Genomic DNA, 19,403 nt, shown 5'->3' on the forward strand with positions numbered 1-19,403 from the left:
CAAGGGTGGTGCTTGCCAATTCCCTTTCTGAAATGGCAAGAATGAGGTTACTCTTCCTTGTCACAGCACTTTCTATTTAATGAATAGATCACATAATGTTAAGCTGTCAAAAATACAATCTTGTTACATCCAAGCTATAAATCTCCAAATGCTCAGAGCAAGGGTAGATGTTAAAATGCCAGTGGAGAGGGCAGAGGGCTTCTCTGCCTCTGTACTTCTCATTGCTGGCAGCGCTGATGCTGTGCCAAGCAGCAGCCTAAGGGACAATTTAGGGGAAATGTTAGCATTGACACAGCCCCACGGTGCTGCAATGACCGGGAGCAAATGGAGCCAGAGTTTGGATAAAATGTCAGAGGAGCTGTACAACCACCAGAGTCAGCATATGTGAGCTCGCTCAGGGTGTTAGCAAAGGAAGGACTGCTTGGCTCTTTTAGTAAAATATTGGTTTCATGGACCCAACTTCTTTCTAAAGGACACTCTCCAGTCCCTTGGCCAGCCATTGAAAATGCAATGCAATAAAACACAGAGAAAGGCAATTCAGCTTTGAACGGCATAAGTGGGCTTCCACACGCCCGTTTAAATTTCTTTGTCATGGTAGGTAAAAACGTTGGGGGAAAAAACCCACACACTTCAAACCACTTACTGACTGTGTAGCCCCTTCTACAGAAAGGTTTCAAAAGACCTTACAAAACCACTGGCAAAGGCTCAAAACGACAAGACAAGAGATTCTGGTTATCAACTCACAGGCATGTAAAACACCGAAAGATTTACAGTAGAGAGCCTGAGATTATGATTTTGTGATGCACACAAAAATAGCTCCTGAAATACAAGCATCCCTAGACTGTAAGCAGTACATAGGATGTTGCACAGTACGGGGTCAAGAGGAAAACCCCACTTGCAAAGCTTTTGTAGGGATTTGAAACTAGAGCAAGCAGGAGACCTCATTCAGTAGACTCTCATCCGAAGAGCACACACACAATCAACTCGTTGGGCAGTCCGTGTGTCTCAGAAGGATGCGTGTTAAACTTTTCTAGATTCGTACCTTTTACAGGAAACTCTACCAGGACCATTTCAAAATCTGATACTTAAAAAATACACCCCGTTGAGTCTGACTGTAGACCATTATGCCCCTTGCTTACCTAAAGAAATGCCCCTACTAACTGTAGCAGGAGGCTCTCATGTCTAGCTTTAACTGCAGCCCCATTGCTTATGAGACTGTACAAAGGAATATACCTTTCTGTCTCCAAGATTACAACAATCATGTTTTCCTAATAAAAGCCAACATGGTTTCACTACTTTCTCAATAACCTGGCCAAGAAGATGATGTAACTGAGAAAAAAAAAAAAAAAAAAAGAATAATTCCTTTCAGTTTAGCACAAATGGGGCTGGTGTTGTTAGTGAGGGTTTGAAAAAGGTCTCTTTAACCTCCTCACAGTTACAGTACCTTGTTCCTGTTTCAATCTCCTGCTCCAATAATAAAAGAGGGAAAAACCCCTCAGTGAAAATGTCTTTACTTCGTTTTTAGGAAGGGGTGGGTTTTATAGGAAGAAACCCTAGCTCTGAAGGCTTGTGGAGCTTTTACAGCAATTCCCCATAACCCAAGGTTAATTAAAGAACTAATAGCCATAGACTGTAGCTTGAAGCATGTCCAACGCGATTCTCCTGTGGGCTCACTAATACCGCCACTGCACCACAGCTTTGCTGTCAAGAGGAAAACCCTTAAATGAAACCTACAAATGGAACTAACGAGATTCCCTAGGCTACAGCCACTGAACGACTGCACCGGCCAGGCTGAGGAGGGCGATCAGCAGGTCAGTGATGGGAAATAACCCTTGCTTCTACAACCACCTCAGCCTTACCAGCTGGGGTGTTTTTTTTTCCAGCTGTACATGATGTTACAAATAGTTTATCAGACAATATCCCACTTATTTGAGATCTCAGTGCCTCGAAGGGGAACAGTTTTAAACGGGATGCATGCTGTTTTACTGTAGTGCAGGTGCTGAACACAATTTTATTGGAAAAGTAGTGTATAAAATAATGCTGCAGTCAAAAATTATACGAAATTCCTGCCACTGACAAAAAGGGTGAAGAAACCTTAATCACAGAGGGGAAGTGGTCAGCATTTACTTTCAGCTCTAAACTGATAAACAAACAAAAAAGGCAAAAGAAAAAGCTCTTTTCTACCATGATTAGAAAGTGATGTTAATAAAACAAAGAAAAATACTGTCCAAACTCTCCAGAGCTTTTAAACCCAAGTCGGCGGAGTTGAAGGGCAACAAGAGGCTTTAAAGAGGAGACAGGCATTTCTCCATAGACCCTGTACTCCACAGCTGGCAGATCCATGTGTATGCACACAGCTGGAATGGGGTAACTGTCTGTTCAAGGAAGGAGTGGAGTTTGTTTTGGTTTTAGGTGCAGGCTTATGAATTTTCCCCAAAGCCTAAGTCCTTTCTATGAGCTACAACTCTCATTTTGTATCCGGTGTTATTACACCTGCCTCTGTAAAATGCCTCCTCAGAGCAAGCAGCTGTAGGGAAGGCAGTCGCTAACCACAGAGTCTTTAGAGATGATGCAGGCTTGTGATTTCATCGCAATTTTTGGACACTACATCATTTACGCCTTCCGGTGAGTTCTTATGTCTTTTAGCTCACTGATCACTGATGCAATCAAATTAAGGTGCTAGAGATTCTTATTTGGGAAACAGAATTAATCATTCCAGTTTTTAACCTGAAAAGGTTTGAAACAAATTGTTCTGATTTTCAGATAATTGCTAGAGAGGCCAGTGGGTTAAATATATCTCAGCACATTGTTAAAGATTATAGATGAGGTTAAAAAAAATCCCAAATAACAAAACCAGCTACCATTTGGCTAGAAGAGTAATATTCAAAGCTGTGACCAAATAGTAGGGCACAGAACATTTTGCTGATGGGCTACAGAGTGCTTGGCCATTCTCATAGTGTGTTTCCAAGTGCGTTAATGGCCAATGACTCATATGCCCTTAACAACGCTATCCCAGGTAAGGAAGTGCTGTGGTTAGTACAGAAGTGCTCTACAGTTAGAATCTGGGGAGAAAATAGCTCAGATATGCATGGCCAAAAGTCTGAGAGTATACATTTTATCCCAAGATATGTTCCAGATTACTAAAGAAGTCTTGTTCAAAGAAGATCTTCCTCATGGATTTAGCAACAGGAACACACTTTTAAATATATCAGTGAAAACAGACATATTTGTGTAGATTTTACATATATGTATGTGGACTCACCCTTTTTCTTTCATTGTGTTGTCTTTCTCTAATACAACTGTAGTGATGCATTTTCACTCTAACGGGTCTTAACTGCTTAGATGAAAGCCAGCAAGCCCTGCAAATGACTGGCGAATAACTGACCTGTGGCAATGCTGGAGGCATATTTGGTTAACCGGTTCCTCTCAGCAAGCCACTCATTCACAGAATACTATTTTTTTATGGGACTGTGGAGGGTGGGATGGAGTAGCAGTAGCAAAAGGGCTTGGCAGAAAAAAGACAAAGTGTGCATTCTTGTTCAGACGCGTGAGTTACTTATCCTAGCAAGAGATGGAAAACCTGTCTTCACTTGATTTTTTGTTTTAATTTAAGCTTTTTCTTTCCAGATTACTTCCACGGTGCCTCGTGTTTTTAATTTAATGGTGTGTATCGCCAGGCTTTCCTTCCCTTCCAAAAATTACTTTCAAGAAACCTCATCTTTGGCTGCAAAATCATTTCAATAACATGCAATTTCTCTATAATCTTTATGAACCTAAAAGGGGAATTTATTTCCAAGAGTGCACCCAGCAACATAAACTACAAATGTACTGGATGACAGCATCAGAAGTGTCTATTATCCTCAATAAAATGCCTTTATCTGCTACTTAGCTCTACTGGAAATAATAACTTTTGAGGCTGTAAAGTGCTTTGCAGGCTTTTGCTTTAGTCTTCTCCCCTTTCTTTTAGGAATTAACTGAGGAAGGGGAAAGCTGAAGAGGTCTATCTGTCAGCTGATGTCCACGATCAAGGAACAAAGTGGGGATTTGCAAAGCTTCGTGATCTACTGTTGAACAGTGACCAGAAGGGCAGGCTAGATTTTGCTGTTTCATTTCCAGCTGATTAAGAATGCTTAATAAAAACAGGAGTTAGTGCTGCAGTTCTCCTACGAAACCTCGCAAGCGAAAGGTCATATATTCTTTGAAAGTCCTAAGGATCCTGCTGGGACAACAATGATATTTCTGAATTTCAGCTACAGAGAGATCCTGCTGATATGACAGTCCTGTGCTGAAACACAAAAGGCAGAGATCTGACTACAGATACCTCACAGCTTAATCTTCAGCACCCCCCAATGAATCACCTGTTGGATTGGAGGCTTTTCAATGCCAAGTGTATATGAAAGTGTTTCACCTCTTCTCAAAAGGCCATAAGAGGCTGTAAACTCCCTGCTCATTTTTTTGTAAGTCAATTTTTTCAACTTACTCTGACTAACCATGTGTGTCCTACCACATGTTCAAACAACAGTCTTAACAGAAGTTTGCTCTGGAGCCTTTATCATGGGATAATGCCTGTTAATTATTTTTTAAATGGGCAATTTAATGCTTTCAGCTTCTTCTGTGTAGGGCATGTTGAGGTTCTTCTTGTACAATCTGTAGATTTGTGACATTTGGTCCAGGATTGTCTCAAGGGAAAAAATGAATCATAGGAAAGGTAAAGGAAGCAGTATACATACTAAAGTAAAACACCTACCTGATCTTACTACTCTTACAAGTGGGTTGCCACATAATGGGCAAATCGTGATGCCTCACAGCACTCCCCATTTCTATTTCAGCTCCATGTCAACCTGGATGGACCACAGCCCTTTGAGGGCCTTGGTAATGCTTCATGGCAGGTGAATTCAGTTGGAGCAGCGGGCAGGTGACGGGGCTCCTGAACCCCCAGGTAGCACAGGGCACATGCACGTGGAGGTGGGTTGGGGGAGAGGAGATGGGGAGGTGGGGTAAGGCTAACAGAAGGCACACTCAGGAATCTGGGACTTGTACTATTTTTATCAGGATGTTCAGAGGAATTGTCTGAAAGCTTCACTGTCCCGATGTTTAGTATGACTAGCTAAACGTCTGGTCCTCCATTCACTTTCCTTCATCTCCTAGTTCTTGACATCATGACAGCCCTGGTCTTACAGCTTGCTGGGGTACAGGAGACCCTGAAGGATAAAGGCTGATTTCAAGAGAGCTACTTCTGCTTTGTGCCAGCTGCCACTATTTGTTATCTGGACTGTGCCAGGCACCTAAAAAAGGAGCCCAATTGAATGGCTTATACGCCAAACATGCTTGTGTTTACAAACGATACTTTGCTTCTTCATTAGATTGCACAGCATTAGATCTTACTGGCTTTAGTCCTGGTAGCCTCATGCATCATCATCTTCTGTAATGGTCGTGTCTTCTCCCTCTCTCCCTCCCAGGGGGATAATTTACACTTCTGTTTCAGGGAATACAGGGAGTCTCACATAAAGCACACACAAGTCTTAAGGGCATGCGGAAGCATGCCCTTCTAAATGGCCTTGTGTCTTGACAAAACCCGATGTATTTCAGAGAAGATTAAATTCTTTGAGGCACGGTTGCGTGTTTTATTTGCTTCCGAAGAATCCTGAACTTTTTTTGGCCCTATATAAATATGACATCAAAGCAATTAATCTGGTGGCCTATACAATTCACGCCAAGGCATGATACAGAGCAACCTTCTCAACTGCAGACCAGAAGATTACGTTGATTTTTTTTTTAAATTTTATTTTTTAACTTCAACTCCACTCATATAAGTTGAACCAGTTTATACCGCTAAGGCTTTTGATCCTATAAATCATGAACTAATAACAGTTTAAGATAAAATAAACAGTCTATCTTCCTCTTGGAGATCTGCCAAAAGAAGAACATTTGCCACAAACCCTACTCGTTCCCTAGAATTTCAGTCATTGGGATTAAGGCTCTGAGAGAATAAAATAAACAACCCTCACTACTGATAGCCAAACCAAACTATGCGTTACTTTAGGTACTTTCGCTCTGTGAAATGTGAATGTGCTGCTGAAGGGAAAACACATATCATGCCTCTCTATGAAATCCATATAGAAAGTCACAGTGGAATATTAATGCTCTTTCCCTAAACTCTGTGCAGTGTGCTTCATAAGTGTTTGTAGGCTTGACAGAGAGGGTATAAAGCTGCATCACATTTTTCTGCAACTCAACCCTTTCATAAAGGCTTTGAAATTTTCCAAAATAATCTCCCTACCTTAAGGAAAATTGCCTCCTTGTTTCTAAGGAAGAAGGCATTGCAGGGATACTTCTCTCTGTGAAGAAAGCAGTTTTCCCCAATTGATCTGAATGTCTCAAATATTAATCTTTGTCAGTACTTACTCTTAACTTTTGTAACTTTTGAATTTGTATTGTATTTACAGTGGAAAACAAATGGCGATCTGAATCCTCACAAAATGAGGGGTTTAAAATGAAATTTTTGGATACAACTTCTAAATAATCTGCTGAATTTACACTATGTCCCCATTATTTTGTCTGGAGAAAGAAGTGTGCCTCTCTGAGGGGAAAAGAACCATAGAGAGTTTGACTGTATAAAATGAGTTGTAAATCTAGCACTGAGCAATGACTCATAGGATTGGGAAAATAATCTTCTCATGTCAATCAAGTATTCATCTGAAGGTACACAAATTACTGACCTAAGTGCTTTTTAAAAGCATATTTAAACACCATAATATATTTAATGTATATGGTAATACAAGACAAAAAACAAGGACAGGCAGTACTAGGGGAAGGGGTACAGAATGAGCTCATTGCATATATAAAGGTGGTCCAAGCCTGAGACATTCAAACTCCGGCTACACCAAGTTTCATGTGCTATTCCTTCAGAGGCAGAGATTTTGTTTTGAGATGAACAAGAAGCCTGGATATCGAGGCAGAAATCAAAATACTCAGTTCAGAGTGCAAGACTGCTGCTTGAGATTTTTGTCAAATGCTGGACTTGTTCCAGATGATCTGTGTGACGAAGCCAAAACGAGTTCCAGGGAAACACAGGAAATCCTACAACAACTGTAACCAGGAGATGCTTTCAGATGTCCCCTGGTAAAAGCAGTCAAGACAGCACTACGACCAAGGATCTTGCCAGTAAAAGTAGTATTCGTCATCTCAACTTTTAGACAAAAGTGACAATAAAAAGCCTGACTAGGCAGTCTGAGCTGTACCTTGCCGACGCCGACTGTTGAGTTTCCTAAAGCAGGTGCCCTCCACAAGTCGATTGAGACGTTGCTGCTTGATCAGTTCTAAGATCTCGGGCTGAATCTTCTCCTTTAGTTCCCTTGGGAAGAAAGAAAGTAGGCACTTGTCAAATTCAATCAAATACCATCCTCTTTCCTCTGAGACAGAGTCTCACAAGATGTTTCTGCAAGGAGTTTGAAGGGGACAACAGTCACAGGCAGGCTCAGGTCAGAATCTAGTCTGCTCCAGAAAAAAAAAAAAAACATTTTTGTATAACAAAGAATGGGAGTCAGGTTATCTCTGTTGTAGACATCTCCCTGCTACGATATCAGTGTATGACTCAAGCAAGTCACTTATTTCTTTCTTACGTTACTCATCTAAAAATAACGCTTGCTATAATGCATCAACAAGGATTTTCTGCGGCAAATAATGCTCTTTCATCCTAAGAGCACTGTGAAGCTCATTTGAGGGTCTGTCACCTTTTGTTGCACAATCTTCTGCTGGTATACTTTACTAGCACTATTATTTAGGACAACACAAGCAGGCTAAAACACGTTTTGAAACAACGATAAAAAACAGTGAGCAGTGCCAATGAGCTAAAATAATGACCAGCGCTATATGCTTGTTCTTAATTCCATGTCATTCAATTAATTCATTATTATCAGAATTTTATTAATTATCATCAGAATTTTGTGCAAGACTAACCCATGACTAGGGATTGCTCAAGGATCAAACTTTACCTTTGCCCAGGAGTGCAGAAACACACAGTGCATTTAGAAATAATATTATATGTCCTTCAGAAATTCCATTTTCTACATCGTACTTTGATAAGAGTTCAACATGTCAAGAACTAGGCAGAAAACGTATGCACATAATATTTAAAGTTTTATTTCATATACCATCACATGGATTCACAGATGTCTGAATTCATTAAGATTCATTAAGAATACATAAAAGACAGGTTTAAACATCAACTCGACAGCAAGCCTCGTAAGATTAAAAAATAACTGAATGTGTAGAGGATTTATAAAATAAGAAGTGTGTCAGAACCATAATTTTCCATTGCTGTGGAAATTAGGTAATACCAAAAATCATTCTGTCTGGCAGTATGTTCCAGCAATCGTCATCAAAAGGAAGCAAAGCTGTGGTATCCCATAGAGACAACAAAAATGTCTCTTGTCTTGAAAACTTAGGGAGCCCAGTCTCTGCTGATTTCCACATTCATTTGGATCCTATACCTTTGATCTGCCAGACCCTCACTAAAACCACTGGAAGTCCTCTGCTAGAAAGATCAGGCCTGTCAACAAAAATGCCATATTTCCCCCAGGTATTAACAAAATGGTTGGAGTTCTTGATGCATAACCCACTGCATATTTACAAGCTGTGAAAATCCAGCTGGTCAAAAATCAAGGAAGCATTGTAACTATAGAAACAGGCCACCTTTTGGAAATGTATTATTAGTCCTTTAGGATAATTTTCAAGCACTGTTGTTTTCTCATTGGGAATTAAGATATGAATATGCTCAATGGTTAAATACTGTGATTAAAAGAATTTTGTGCTTGAATAAACGTCTTGCCTTTACTGAGCTGATAAGCTTCCCCATTCCTCAGGTAAGAGCTGGGAGCAGGGGCTGAGGAGAACAGTGTTAAAACACAGTGTGGATTACTCAGCAGTCCAGGCTGCAGACTACATCTCCAGCTGCACTGATTTCAAACATTCAAGACTGGTATGAACATCAGTTTGATATTTAGGTAGTTTAATTCCAAAATTGGATAGTTATTGTTAAGCAGGTGTTAAAAATATCATAACATCATACTTGTAAGACACTACTGAAAAAAACAAAAGTGAATGGCTCACCCAGCACATTAACATCTGACTGTTTGCTCACAGTATTCCCTCTTCTGTCCTCTAAAGCCCCATCTTCCCTTTACAAACCAGAGGAAGAGAAGGATTCTTAACCAATCCAAAAATAAACAGGTAATCCTCTCTGAAGTACTTCACTGTCTAAGGCAGACTTTCCATCAGAGGAAGGGAGGTAGGAAAGAAAGGACACCTTCCACCTCTTTGCCGATGTGCTGGAGTCCCTCTACACACGTGCATGTGTTTGCTCTCACGACCATGAAGCTGAGAGGTAGAACTGTCTTCTGTTTTACAGTCCCTATACTTGAACACACAGAGGTTGTGGAGACAACTCATTACTCCACGAAGAAAGTCTTCAGTGACTTTGGACTTTAGTGACACCCCGTAAGTCCACCCATCTCTTGCCATGGTCACCTGCACTTACTGTCCTCAGCAGCTCAAGCCAACACATGGTTACTCTGACTTGTATGGTTTTCAGCTATTTTTCAGATACCATGACTCCAGATACATTTTTGCAAGGTGATCCTGCCACTTAGTGCTCCTCACTGTCAAGGCTTCTGTTCTACCACTTCAAGGTGACAGAAATGGGGCAGAACAATCAAACAACAGCACACAGTTAAACAAAAGATGTGCTTCTTCGAATCTTTGTATTTCCTTCCGAAAGCCATCTGAAGGCAAGGGAGTTCAGCTCCTCAGGGTCAGTGTCTAAAGACAGGAGGGTTAGAAAAAAAACCTCAGTACAAGAATAGGTCCTCCTGCCTAATTTTAAAATCAAATAGGAATAATAAGCTAAAATAAGATCATAAATGCAAATATGTTTTGTGAAAATTTTATTTATTGTCCTTCAGATGACAATTATGTCATATGTCCTTAAGAGTTTGTGCCTTGCGAAGAGAGAACAAACTCGGAAAGTCTAAGAAGACAGCAGCTTTAAAAATTGCTATTAGTTTCCTACCATGTTCCTGTCATGTAAGAATGCAAAAGTTAGTGGGCTGGTAAGTCAGAAGGGTTGAGGGAACCACACAGTAGTATATATGATCACTAAAATATATGATCATTAATTTTCTGATCTCACTGGTCTCGGCACTATAGGCGATACTGACATCAGTTACTTGATTTTAAAAGAACAGACCTGAACTGTCAGCAAATCTGAAAATCATTAGAAATTATTTTTAAATTATTCAAAAGATACTGGTTCTTTTTCAGGACCAGTTATATCTGTCTCCAGCTTTTACCTTTCCAGCTTATAGTTAAGACTCTTTCTTGTTAGCTGTTTTCCTTCCAGGATGGGGAATATTACAGACATTTAAATCATTACAACACAACAGAAGAGTAATCCCAGAACTGCTTTGATGTGTTTTGTCCTTTTATCTTTCTGGCTTGTAGCTATGCCCTCTGCTAATCACTTCACGCATTCAGAGTGGGCATTAGTGACTCTTTCTAACATTGCAGAGAAATGTGTAAGATAAAAAGCCAAAAAGCATCCACATCCCTCCCTCTATTTGCCTGTATGTTGCTGATTTTCACACAGATGTTACTTAGCAATGGCTCCCTAGCTGACATTAACTCTCCTTTAACCAGCAAGCCTCCACTTGGATGTGAGATCTTTATCCAGTATTAACCCATCTCTGTTGCCATTTAATGTGCCAAGGAGACCTCTGGTCCTCTACAGCCCACAGGATTCCCAGACACCTTCTTCCACAGCCATTCAAAATGAACCAGTGATACTTTATCATTTCATTGTGGAATGGCAGTTTGGATGATGAATAATGATCCCAAAATCTTGAATCAATTCTGTTCTGAAGGACTTCTTTATTTTCCCTAATCAAAAGTAGAAATTGAAAAAACTTCATCTCACGTGATACAACGATGCTCATATAAAACAGAAAACTAACGCTTGCAAAACAAAGTTGTAGTTACAAGAAACTAAGGCAACACTTTCCAGCTTACATTCAAATCCAACTTAACTGAAGCTTCTCTCATCCAGCAGCTTGAAAACTTAAAACTTCAGTGCTTCATACAATCAACAGCAGAAGAAAGACTTCTACCATGTTCAAGCCAGGAAAAAACATTGTCTGACTGCTATATTCTCACGCAGAATTAAACAAGGTCTGCCGACTTTGCATTCACCATTGTGCACAATCTCTTTTAGCATATCTGCAAGGCTTTAAAATATACAGCACAGCCACGATTGCTCTCTTCACTCACAGTCCCTTTCCCTACAATGAGGCTGTGATTCTGTATTTCTATCAATTGTGCCATCTATGCAATTTGAGAGAGTTCAGTACAGGGAATCAAATCAAAGGGGAAAATGAAAGAACCGTTTCTTTTCACAGTCAAGAATAAGTGATCATGGATGCAATCAAAATGCAAATGCATAGAGTTATATCTCTGCAAATGCAGTTGTGATTGCTTAAACATCTTATCGATTTACTTAGCCTTTATAGCCTTTAGGCTTAGCCTTTGTCCTGAATCTGAAATGAGTCTCTGATAACACTTCAGTTGCTTTTAACTATTTGTGTTGGCTGTTTCACCCATTCCATGATGGGGAAGGAGACTCTGCACTGTGGCAGCAACTAGCCAGAGGGATACTGGAAATAAAGACCTTGCAGAGGGCACTGGCAAGTTTCACGAGGCTAGGCGATGGTGCAAGAGAATATAAATAGTTGACCTGTATCATACTTAAACAGTTGACTCACAGGGAAAGCAGGGAAAACAAGAAGCTTTGGTGACAAGCTTAGCAGTACTGAGTGGCTTTGAACCACTAAACGTTGCAGGGGATTGGCAGGGGATTTCTGAGCAGTGTAATGATGCAAAACTGACTGGAACCATTTGTAGCTTTTTAATTGATGCATTACTATGAGTGACATCAGTTCTAATTGGGTATTAGGTCCTATCTTCTAATACACTGAAAACATAAAAGAAGCATTCCCCCTTTGATCCACATTGGTATGATTAAAATTTCTACTTAGCTTATGCTTCTGCTGTTGCCCTGCTGCCCCCAGCGGAATGTGTCCCCAGAGCTTGTACTTAGATATCTGTATCCTTTAGAAACAAATCAAAATAAACATCCTGCTTCTGAATCCTGATACGCTCTGGTCCAAACCCTTCTCTATACCTTTGCCTTGAAAAGGGGATTTGGAAAACCACGAGCCATTCCACTTGAAACGTGGTCCGGATTTCAAGACATTTCAGCTGATGCTTCTGGAGTCCTCATCATTTCTCTGTTGATCTCAAAAAGTTCCTGCTATTCTCAGCCCATCATTTGTGCACCATGAAGTCTGCATCTGTCCTGTGCAATCACTTCAGCCACAAGCCCAGACTTGGTCCAGAGCCAAGTACAGCCTCCATTTTTCATATAACAGAACAAAGGGTATTCTGAGAAATGGGAAGGAGCTATGGTGATGGTATTAGCATTTGATACTTCACAGTAAACAACAAGGAAGTGAGAATCTCACTGGCTAGCTGCCAGAATGTTATCACTTACAAATAAGTAACTGCTTGTCATTAACACCAAAGATAATGCCATAAACAAAGACAGTCATACACAACACCACTCTTTTGTGGAGCCAGTGTGTACTCTTCTTCTGAGCTTCTCCCTGTCTCACTCAGAGAAGTGACATTTGGAATTTTTAAAGGCCCTTGGACAGAAGACAAAGTTGTGGTGTGTTTTTTGTTGTTGTTGTTTTTTTTTTTAAAGCCACTACCAGCACCAAACCCGGGCTCACAATCATGCAAAGCTAGGAAATGTCAAAGCATTGTTTCATACAAATAAGCCATGTGAGACCCAGTAGGGATTTGCTGAATCTGGTTTAACTGAACTCAAAGAAAAAGTTATGATTCCCAGCAGAAGAAAAGATAATGCACTTCAAGCAGATGCCGCACTACTGCTTTTGAGCATGGCTCCCTGGACAGCTTTCCTCCTTGGGTTCCCCCAGAAGAGCTCGCAAATGTCATTCACATTTGTTAATCCTTCCATGCAAAAATTAGCAGGGAGAGAAGACAGTACTTACAGAATCGGACGAGACTGGAAATCTTCCTGGTTCATTCTTTCAGACTGGCGTATTTTCAGTATTTCTGTGTAACTGAGATTCTGAAGTTTGCTCTTGAACTGATCCAGAGAGCTAGGCTTGGTAGTGAGCGCTCTCATTATCTGTTCTTTTACTACCTGCATTACCTGCGATTGACAAGGAAAGGAAAAGAAAACCTGTGTTAACACTTGCTGCATTTTTGTTTCACAGCTTATTCTGGGTCACAGTAAGGTTTCTAGGTATAGAAGATGATTAGTACTATGTGGTCTCAAGACAATTTTTCAATAGCATAACCAGAAAATAAGCCAACTTCTGACAGGGCATCACAACTTATAGCAAAAGCTCATCTGCTCTGTAACAAGGAAAATTTTTTGGGGGGGGAGGTGGTGAGGAGGGTGTCATTTATTGCTTGACTGTCTCCCTAGACAGCTAAATTACAATTGCTGTTTACAGGATTTTAAGTCCCACTCTGTCCGTGGTTTGTGTGCCCACAGCAGCAATAGCATGGCTCCTCTGCATTCTGAGCTGATGCTCTCGTCATGTTGGGGACACCCATAAAAGACCAGACTCGTAACAGCAGAACAAAGCTGTGAAGTCCTAAGGAGCAGACTGAGAGCACAGATGCACATCCTGACTTAGGTCAGCTCAACCCAGGCAAAGTGCGCAAGCTGCAGGGGCCCATCTAACTGCCCACAAGAGAAACTGCAGAGAGTTTTTCAGGTCTTACATCTCTCCCACTTGGTCTTAGAGCTGCTTCCCTGACCAGAAGGCAGGAGCACAAAGCTGCTAACTGTGGCCCGTTGCTTCCCTTATTCCTTATGCCCAGAGGCGATGGGCATGCACTGAAACACAGGAGGTTCCCTCTGAACATGAGGAAACACTTTTTCACTGTGAGGGTGACCGAGCACTGGCACAGGTTGCCCAGGGAGGTTGTGGAGTCTCCATCCTTGGAGATACTCAACAGCCATCTGGACACGGTCCTGGGCAACTGGCTCTAGGTGGCCCTGCTTGAGCAGGGAGGTTGGACAGGATGACCTCCAGAGGCCCCTTCCAACCTCAGCCACTCTGTGATTCTGCAAGAGCCTTACGCTGCAGGCACGTTATGGCCACACACAGTGAAGGAAAGAGAACTTGCTAAAAGAGACTATTAATGGGGGGAGACAGAGAGAGATCAATTTGCCAATGACATTACAGGATTGCTTTTGAAGCAATGCCATAAACAATGCAAACCAAAAAACGAGAATGAAGTATGCCTGGGCAACAGCCATCTATCTGCATATTAATTATTTTATCAAGAGAAAACTGCTGAGACACAGTTAACTAAGGGGAATTGCTTGGCTCTAGTTCAAATAAATACATATCACAGATAGTCTGCCGCTCTGCAATCCTAGACTCATTTCCTTGGTGCTGGTGCAAATCACACACTTTGAAATATTTATCTGATGCTGTGCTTAAGTTGGCTGAAAAAAACGATTTACCAGACTTAGAAAGGCCCATCCCACCCAAATCCAACAGCTAAAAAACAGTAGGAAATGGTAACACCCCCCTGGTATCAAAGGAGGTGTGACAGAAATTAACAGCTACAAAAACAGAGGGCAAAAGCTTTTTCTGCACTGTTAATTTTCCTTTATTCTTTCATCTTCACCATGTATCTTAAAACAGAAGCTCAGCCCCTCAGAGGTTCCCTAATCATTGTGAAAATTTCTGTTTTCACATGAATATTTCATTGCTTCACATGTGTTGCCTCAGTCTTCTAACTCATTGCCTGCATTATGTTTTCTATTTTTGCTTCCTGAGATGTAACTTTTCTCAGATGCGATCTAAGCACTCATTTTAGCTGTGTCCAGGAGGCAAAACTAAGCAATTAAAGAACTGAAGATAATCTCCTTCCTTACTACAGGGACTACATGCCTCCCAGAGATCTACTCCAAGAAGAGCAAGATGCTTCTTGCAAAGGTCTTCGCTCAGGTGGGCAGCAAACGCCTTTGCCACATTTCCACCCCCTGGATGAGGCAGCCTGCCTACACTTACTTGGCTGGAGCCTTGCTTTGAATGCATCCTTGCAGTTAAGATCGTACTCTTGGTAAATCTTGCAAACCTGGCCCAGCAAAGCTGAGCTCTGCTCCGTCCACTCCTACAAATCTAATAGGGACGTTACTATGTATTTGAGGAAGTCTTCTAAAACTTAGTTTGATGGTAAAAAGCAACATTGAATTCTGTAGTCCACACCTGCATACTCCTCATTTCATATACAGAAGTATTTGTTTTTAGATGGCGGCCATGTGCAGCTAAATCCCTCTGAAGAGTTACTTAGCCGGTCTGCCAGTGGGAATCAGCTACTTCCCTATCTGAAAGGCGAACTCCTGACTGCCATTCAACTGCTTAGAGGGATTAATGCCTCCTTGACTGCATTCAGGGTGTGCTCACTAGACCACACCGGTCCAAGTAAGAAACGTGCTGTCATACCTTGGAAAAGACAAACTGGAAGGCCAAACAACCATAACACCTGAACGTTAATGGATCATGCCCAACAAGGTGAGTGGCATACTCCTACTGATTTCACTGGGTCTTGGTTTAATACCTAAAAGGGCTTAGGAAATGTAGTGAAGGAAACGTCCTCAAAGGTGTAGTGGGGAAAAAGGAAGCAGACAATCACAGCGACAAGTTGGATGTTTAAAAATACCTTCTGTCTTCCTCTTTCTGCCTTCTTAACAATGACTACTTATTGCTGGTAATTAATTTTAATTTATATTTTATATATTATTAATCAGGATTATTATTAACTACCAGGAATGGAGAAGAGGGTAGAGACTAGAAACTAACCTTGCCCATTGAAAATGTATTCAACTGTTGGTACCTCCTAACACTACTGTCCAGGCTTCCAGCGAACCGGGCTTAACTTTTCACCCTCACAGAGAACATGACATTCAGCTGCTGGCTTCACTCCTGCTTTCTCAGGTCCACTGAGAAGTTGTGCTAGACTACTTCATTACACGTGGTTTTACAGCCGGCCTGCAGTATTGTGCAAAAGAAGCATGCAAAACCAGGTAGCTTAATTCAAACATGTAAGCCCCATCGCCACTCATGGGATCAAATCCCCTGGCCATTAGAAAGCAATAAATTACTGCAATTTCAAACAGACAGGCATAGTATAACTGCTAAACTAACCACACTACACTGCTGTATTAACTATCACTAACATATTACCTTGATTTTTCAGCACTAAACCAGATTTGCAAGCAAATATAGTCCTGCAATTGCTTATGCACACATACAGTTCCAGTTTCATGCATTCATTCAAATATCTGTACAAATCTGTTCTTTTGTTGCTTACATATAGATTTAATTTCCTAAATTCAGGCACTCACACTGGGGAAACTGCCTCTGAGTAGTTTTTCCCATAAAATAAATGGATAAACAAATAAATAAATGCTGTATTTTAGGGAGTTGCATGTATGTGGATCTTCTTTTCAGTCTGATCTCGGAACCACCCATATGAAGCAGTGCTCATTCTTGGCTAAACAGTGCAAAGGAGGTTCAAGTTCAGTAGACTTAGGGCGCTGTCATTTATGCTTAGTTGCAAAATCCTGTATAAATCCTTGTCTCCCTTCTCTGGTACTCACTGTTGTGGTTAACATGCAAACAATGCAAATTCCTCTTCTTTGCTATGATCTGGAAAGTTATTCACAGGGTACCATCAAAAAGCTCCTTGGTTTAGAGGCTCCCCTTGCTCCCGAGACAGAAGGCAGGAAGCGTATGCCCCAGGCCCAGCACATGAGAGGGTGATCACTTGCCTTGTAATGTTTATAGCCAACACTATTTAACTCACTGGCCAAAATGTCAAAGCTGCTGATTGTGTTGAGTCTCCTGAGCATTTGGGAATCACTGCCAAGAACTTCTAATCTGTTCAGTTTCCAAAGCGGAGTTGCCAGCCCTTGATTACTGCTGTCTGAGAGACAGCATCAACCCTTCCTCCCCATGTGTCTGACCTTACAATGAAATTAAAGGTATTCTCTGCTCAACGTGATTGTACAGTAAACACTGTAGACAGTTGTTTTAATTACATTATGCTTTGCTACTCTTAGTGAGAAATGAGTGTTTCAGAGGGCACATTTGCTTTAAAACATGTCTTTTTTATCAGATGACCTCTTGTATGGTAAGAGAATCCCAAATTCTTCATTACAACTAAGGCAGGTAAATTCACTGAAGACATGAAGAGAAAGACAGTAGGAAAAAGAAGAATACTTTTTTTTTATTTAATCACATAGGACCTTATTCCCCATATTTTGTATCTATCTAACGTGTCTTATATTTCTACGGTCAGTATCACCATAACATTAAATTATGTATTTTTCATTAAGCTGTTTTAGTTTAGCTTTGTGTTTATCTTATTTGACCTCATCTCTGTCATATCACATTCTGAATACTTTGCCTTTCCAACATTTACTCCCTCTTTTATTCTTCCTTCTCCCTCTTGCCATGACAAGTTTTGCCTAGGCAAATAAAGTCTCTTCCTTTCAGGATGGAGCAGAGGTCTGAACACTTGGGCTCTGCAACAAGGGGACAAAATAAAAAGAGAGAAGTTGCCAATGTTAGAAAGAAAAGTTTATCAGGGCCAAACTCTACAGCAACCTTCCCACTGATCACATTTCGGCAGCTTGTTAGCAACTATGGAAAGCACAAACCTCTCTACTCTACTTACTCCATACCAATGCAAAGTTTGTCCTTGGCACTGACTGGAGAACACAGGCTGCCATCTCAGACACCTACCATTGCATGCAAGCTTCTGGGAATTTAAGTCTGAGCTTTCCACTCACCAGACACAGTCTTTCTACGAACTCACAGCATCAATCTTCTCAGAAACCTCCCCCAGAACAGCCTGAAGGGCTGGACGTTCACAGGAACCCATCTGTGGAGCACCAGGCAGGAGATGAACCCTCCTTATAACTTCCCCCAGTATTAAGTGTTTCTCTTGAATAAGCATGCCCTTTCACATGTAATGACCTTCTCACAGCAGCAAGAACACATCCAGAGACCTTCATAGAAGCCACTAAGTTGTACCTCTGGTATCTTGGGGCACACATTACACTGATTGCTGCTTGGTGACTAACTCAGGGGGTAGTGTGTGTCAGTATGTTATGCTGACTGATTGTCATTAATCACGACAGTCCACCTTTCTTCTGCACAGACAAGACTTAGGTATAAATCCTGAGCCCACATTACAGTGATGTGCTTCGTTCAGTGCTTTCCTAATTTGGCTTAAAATTAGCAAGTACTGCAAGACATGATTCCTCTACCTCACTGCAGCATATGATAAAAGAGCAGCCACTGGACTGCGCTATATCCAGAGACCCCTCTCTACAACCAAACTTGAAGCATCTGAGATGTGAGAAGTTTTAAGGCTTCATTCACTAGCTTTTCCACACGACCATTCAAAAATCAACAAGCCAACAAATAGAAAGCTGGAAGAAAGATGTCTCTTTGCAAATTGGTTGTCAAGAATTCAATACCTAGTATCCTTCCTATCTAAATGTTCCCAAAAAGAAGCAGCTTGGTTTATACAGGGTAAAAAATGAAGGAGAAAACATCATTTGGTGATTGAGATTCAGCTTGATCATTTCAGTCACAAAGGGATTCCCTTCAGTTAAATCCAGAGAGCAGGCAAAAATAAGGTTGTAGAATGAAATAGCCAAATCATTCTTAACGAACAGTGCTTACTGACAAAGGAGGCCATAAAGAAAATCTAACTCTGAAGGGAAAGGAAATTACTTCAGTTTACAAACAACCTGTCAACCCCTTTAATGAAAACTTTACATGTTTAACGTGTGCACCAGGTAATTCAAGACAATCTTTTAGACTGTTCCAAAGGATAAATTGTCTTAACTAGATCAATGGTTATATTTTCAGAGTACTCGGAAGAGTCATCCTGAGAAACTTCAAGGTCCTTGGAAGATAATTTAATGCCGTTTCCCTCCCCGCCCCCATCTCCACATATTGCAGTCTGTGAATTCACTAGTCTCTCGGTCACAGCCTGTACCAAGCTTCCACTCCACATTACTTTAGAATATTAATCCAAACACGTCATCCTACACAGGCAAATTTAAACTCAGTGCTGGCACAATCTAACCATTGACAAGAGACTCCAAAATTCCAGACCATTTAATCTATTACGGTCTGTGTACTCTGGAATTACAAAAAACCCTCAGTTTTCAATCTTCTTAACTATTCCAGAACACAAGGACAGTTGCTGTAGCCAGC

At 41.0% G+C, this 19,403-nt stretch overlaps 1 protein-coding gene across 3 annotated transcripts in view; it reads right to left on the bottom strand.

The window, feature by feature from the left end:
* ELMO1 (engulfment and cell motility 1) overlaps nucleotides 1–19,403 on the bottom strand; it is a 313,327-nt gene that overhangs the window by 16,009 nt on the left and 277,915 nt on the right. For all 3 annotated transcript variants that reach the window (XM_087767900.1, XM_087767891.1, XM_087767910.1), the window contains 2 exons: nucleotides 13,128–13,291; nucleotides 7,242–7,354 (listed from right to left, as the gene is read on the bottom strand). In XM_087767900.1, coding sequence (XP_087624026.1) covers nucleotides 7,242–7,354; nucleotides 13,128–13,291 — 277 coding nt within the window. The remainder of the gene's footprint in view (nucleotides 1–7,241; nucleotides 7,355–13,127; nucleotides 13,292–19,403) is intronic.

The sequence above is a fragment of the Nipponia nippon genome, unplaced genomic scaffold (assembly GCF_047370975.1).
Source record: "Nipponia nippon isolate SJK-2023a ecotype South Korea unplaced genomic scaffold, ASM4737097v1 scaffold_1, whole genome shotgun sequence".
NCBI classification, from domain to species: Eukaryota; Metazoa; Chordata; class Aves; order Pelecaniformes; family Threskiornithidae; genus Nipponia; species Nipponia nippon.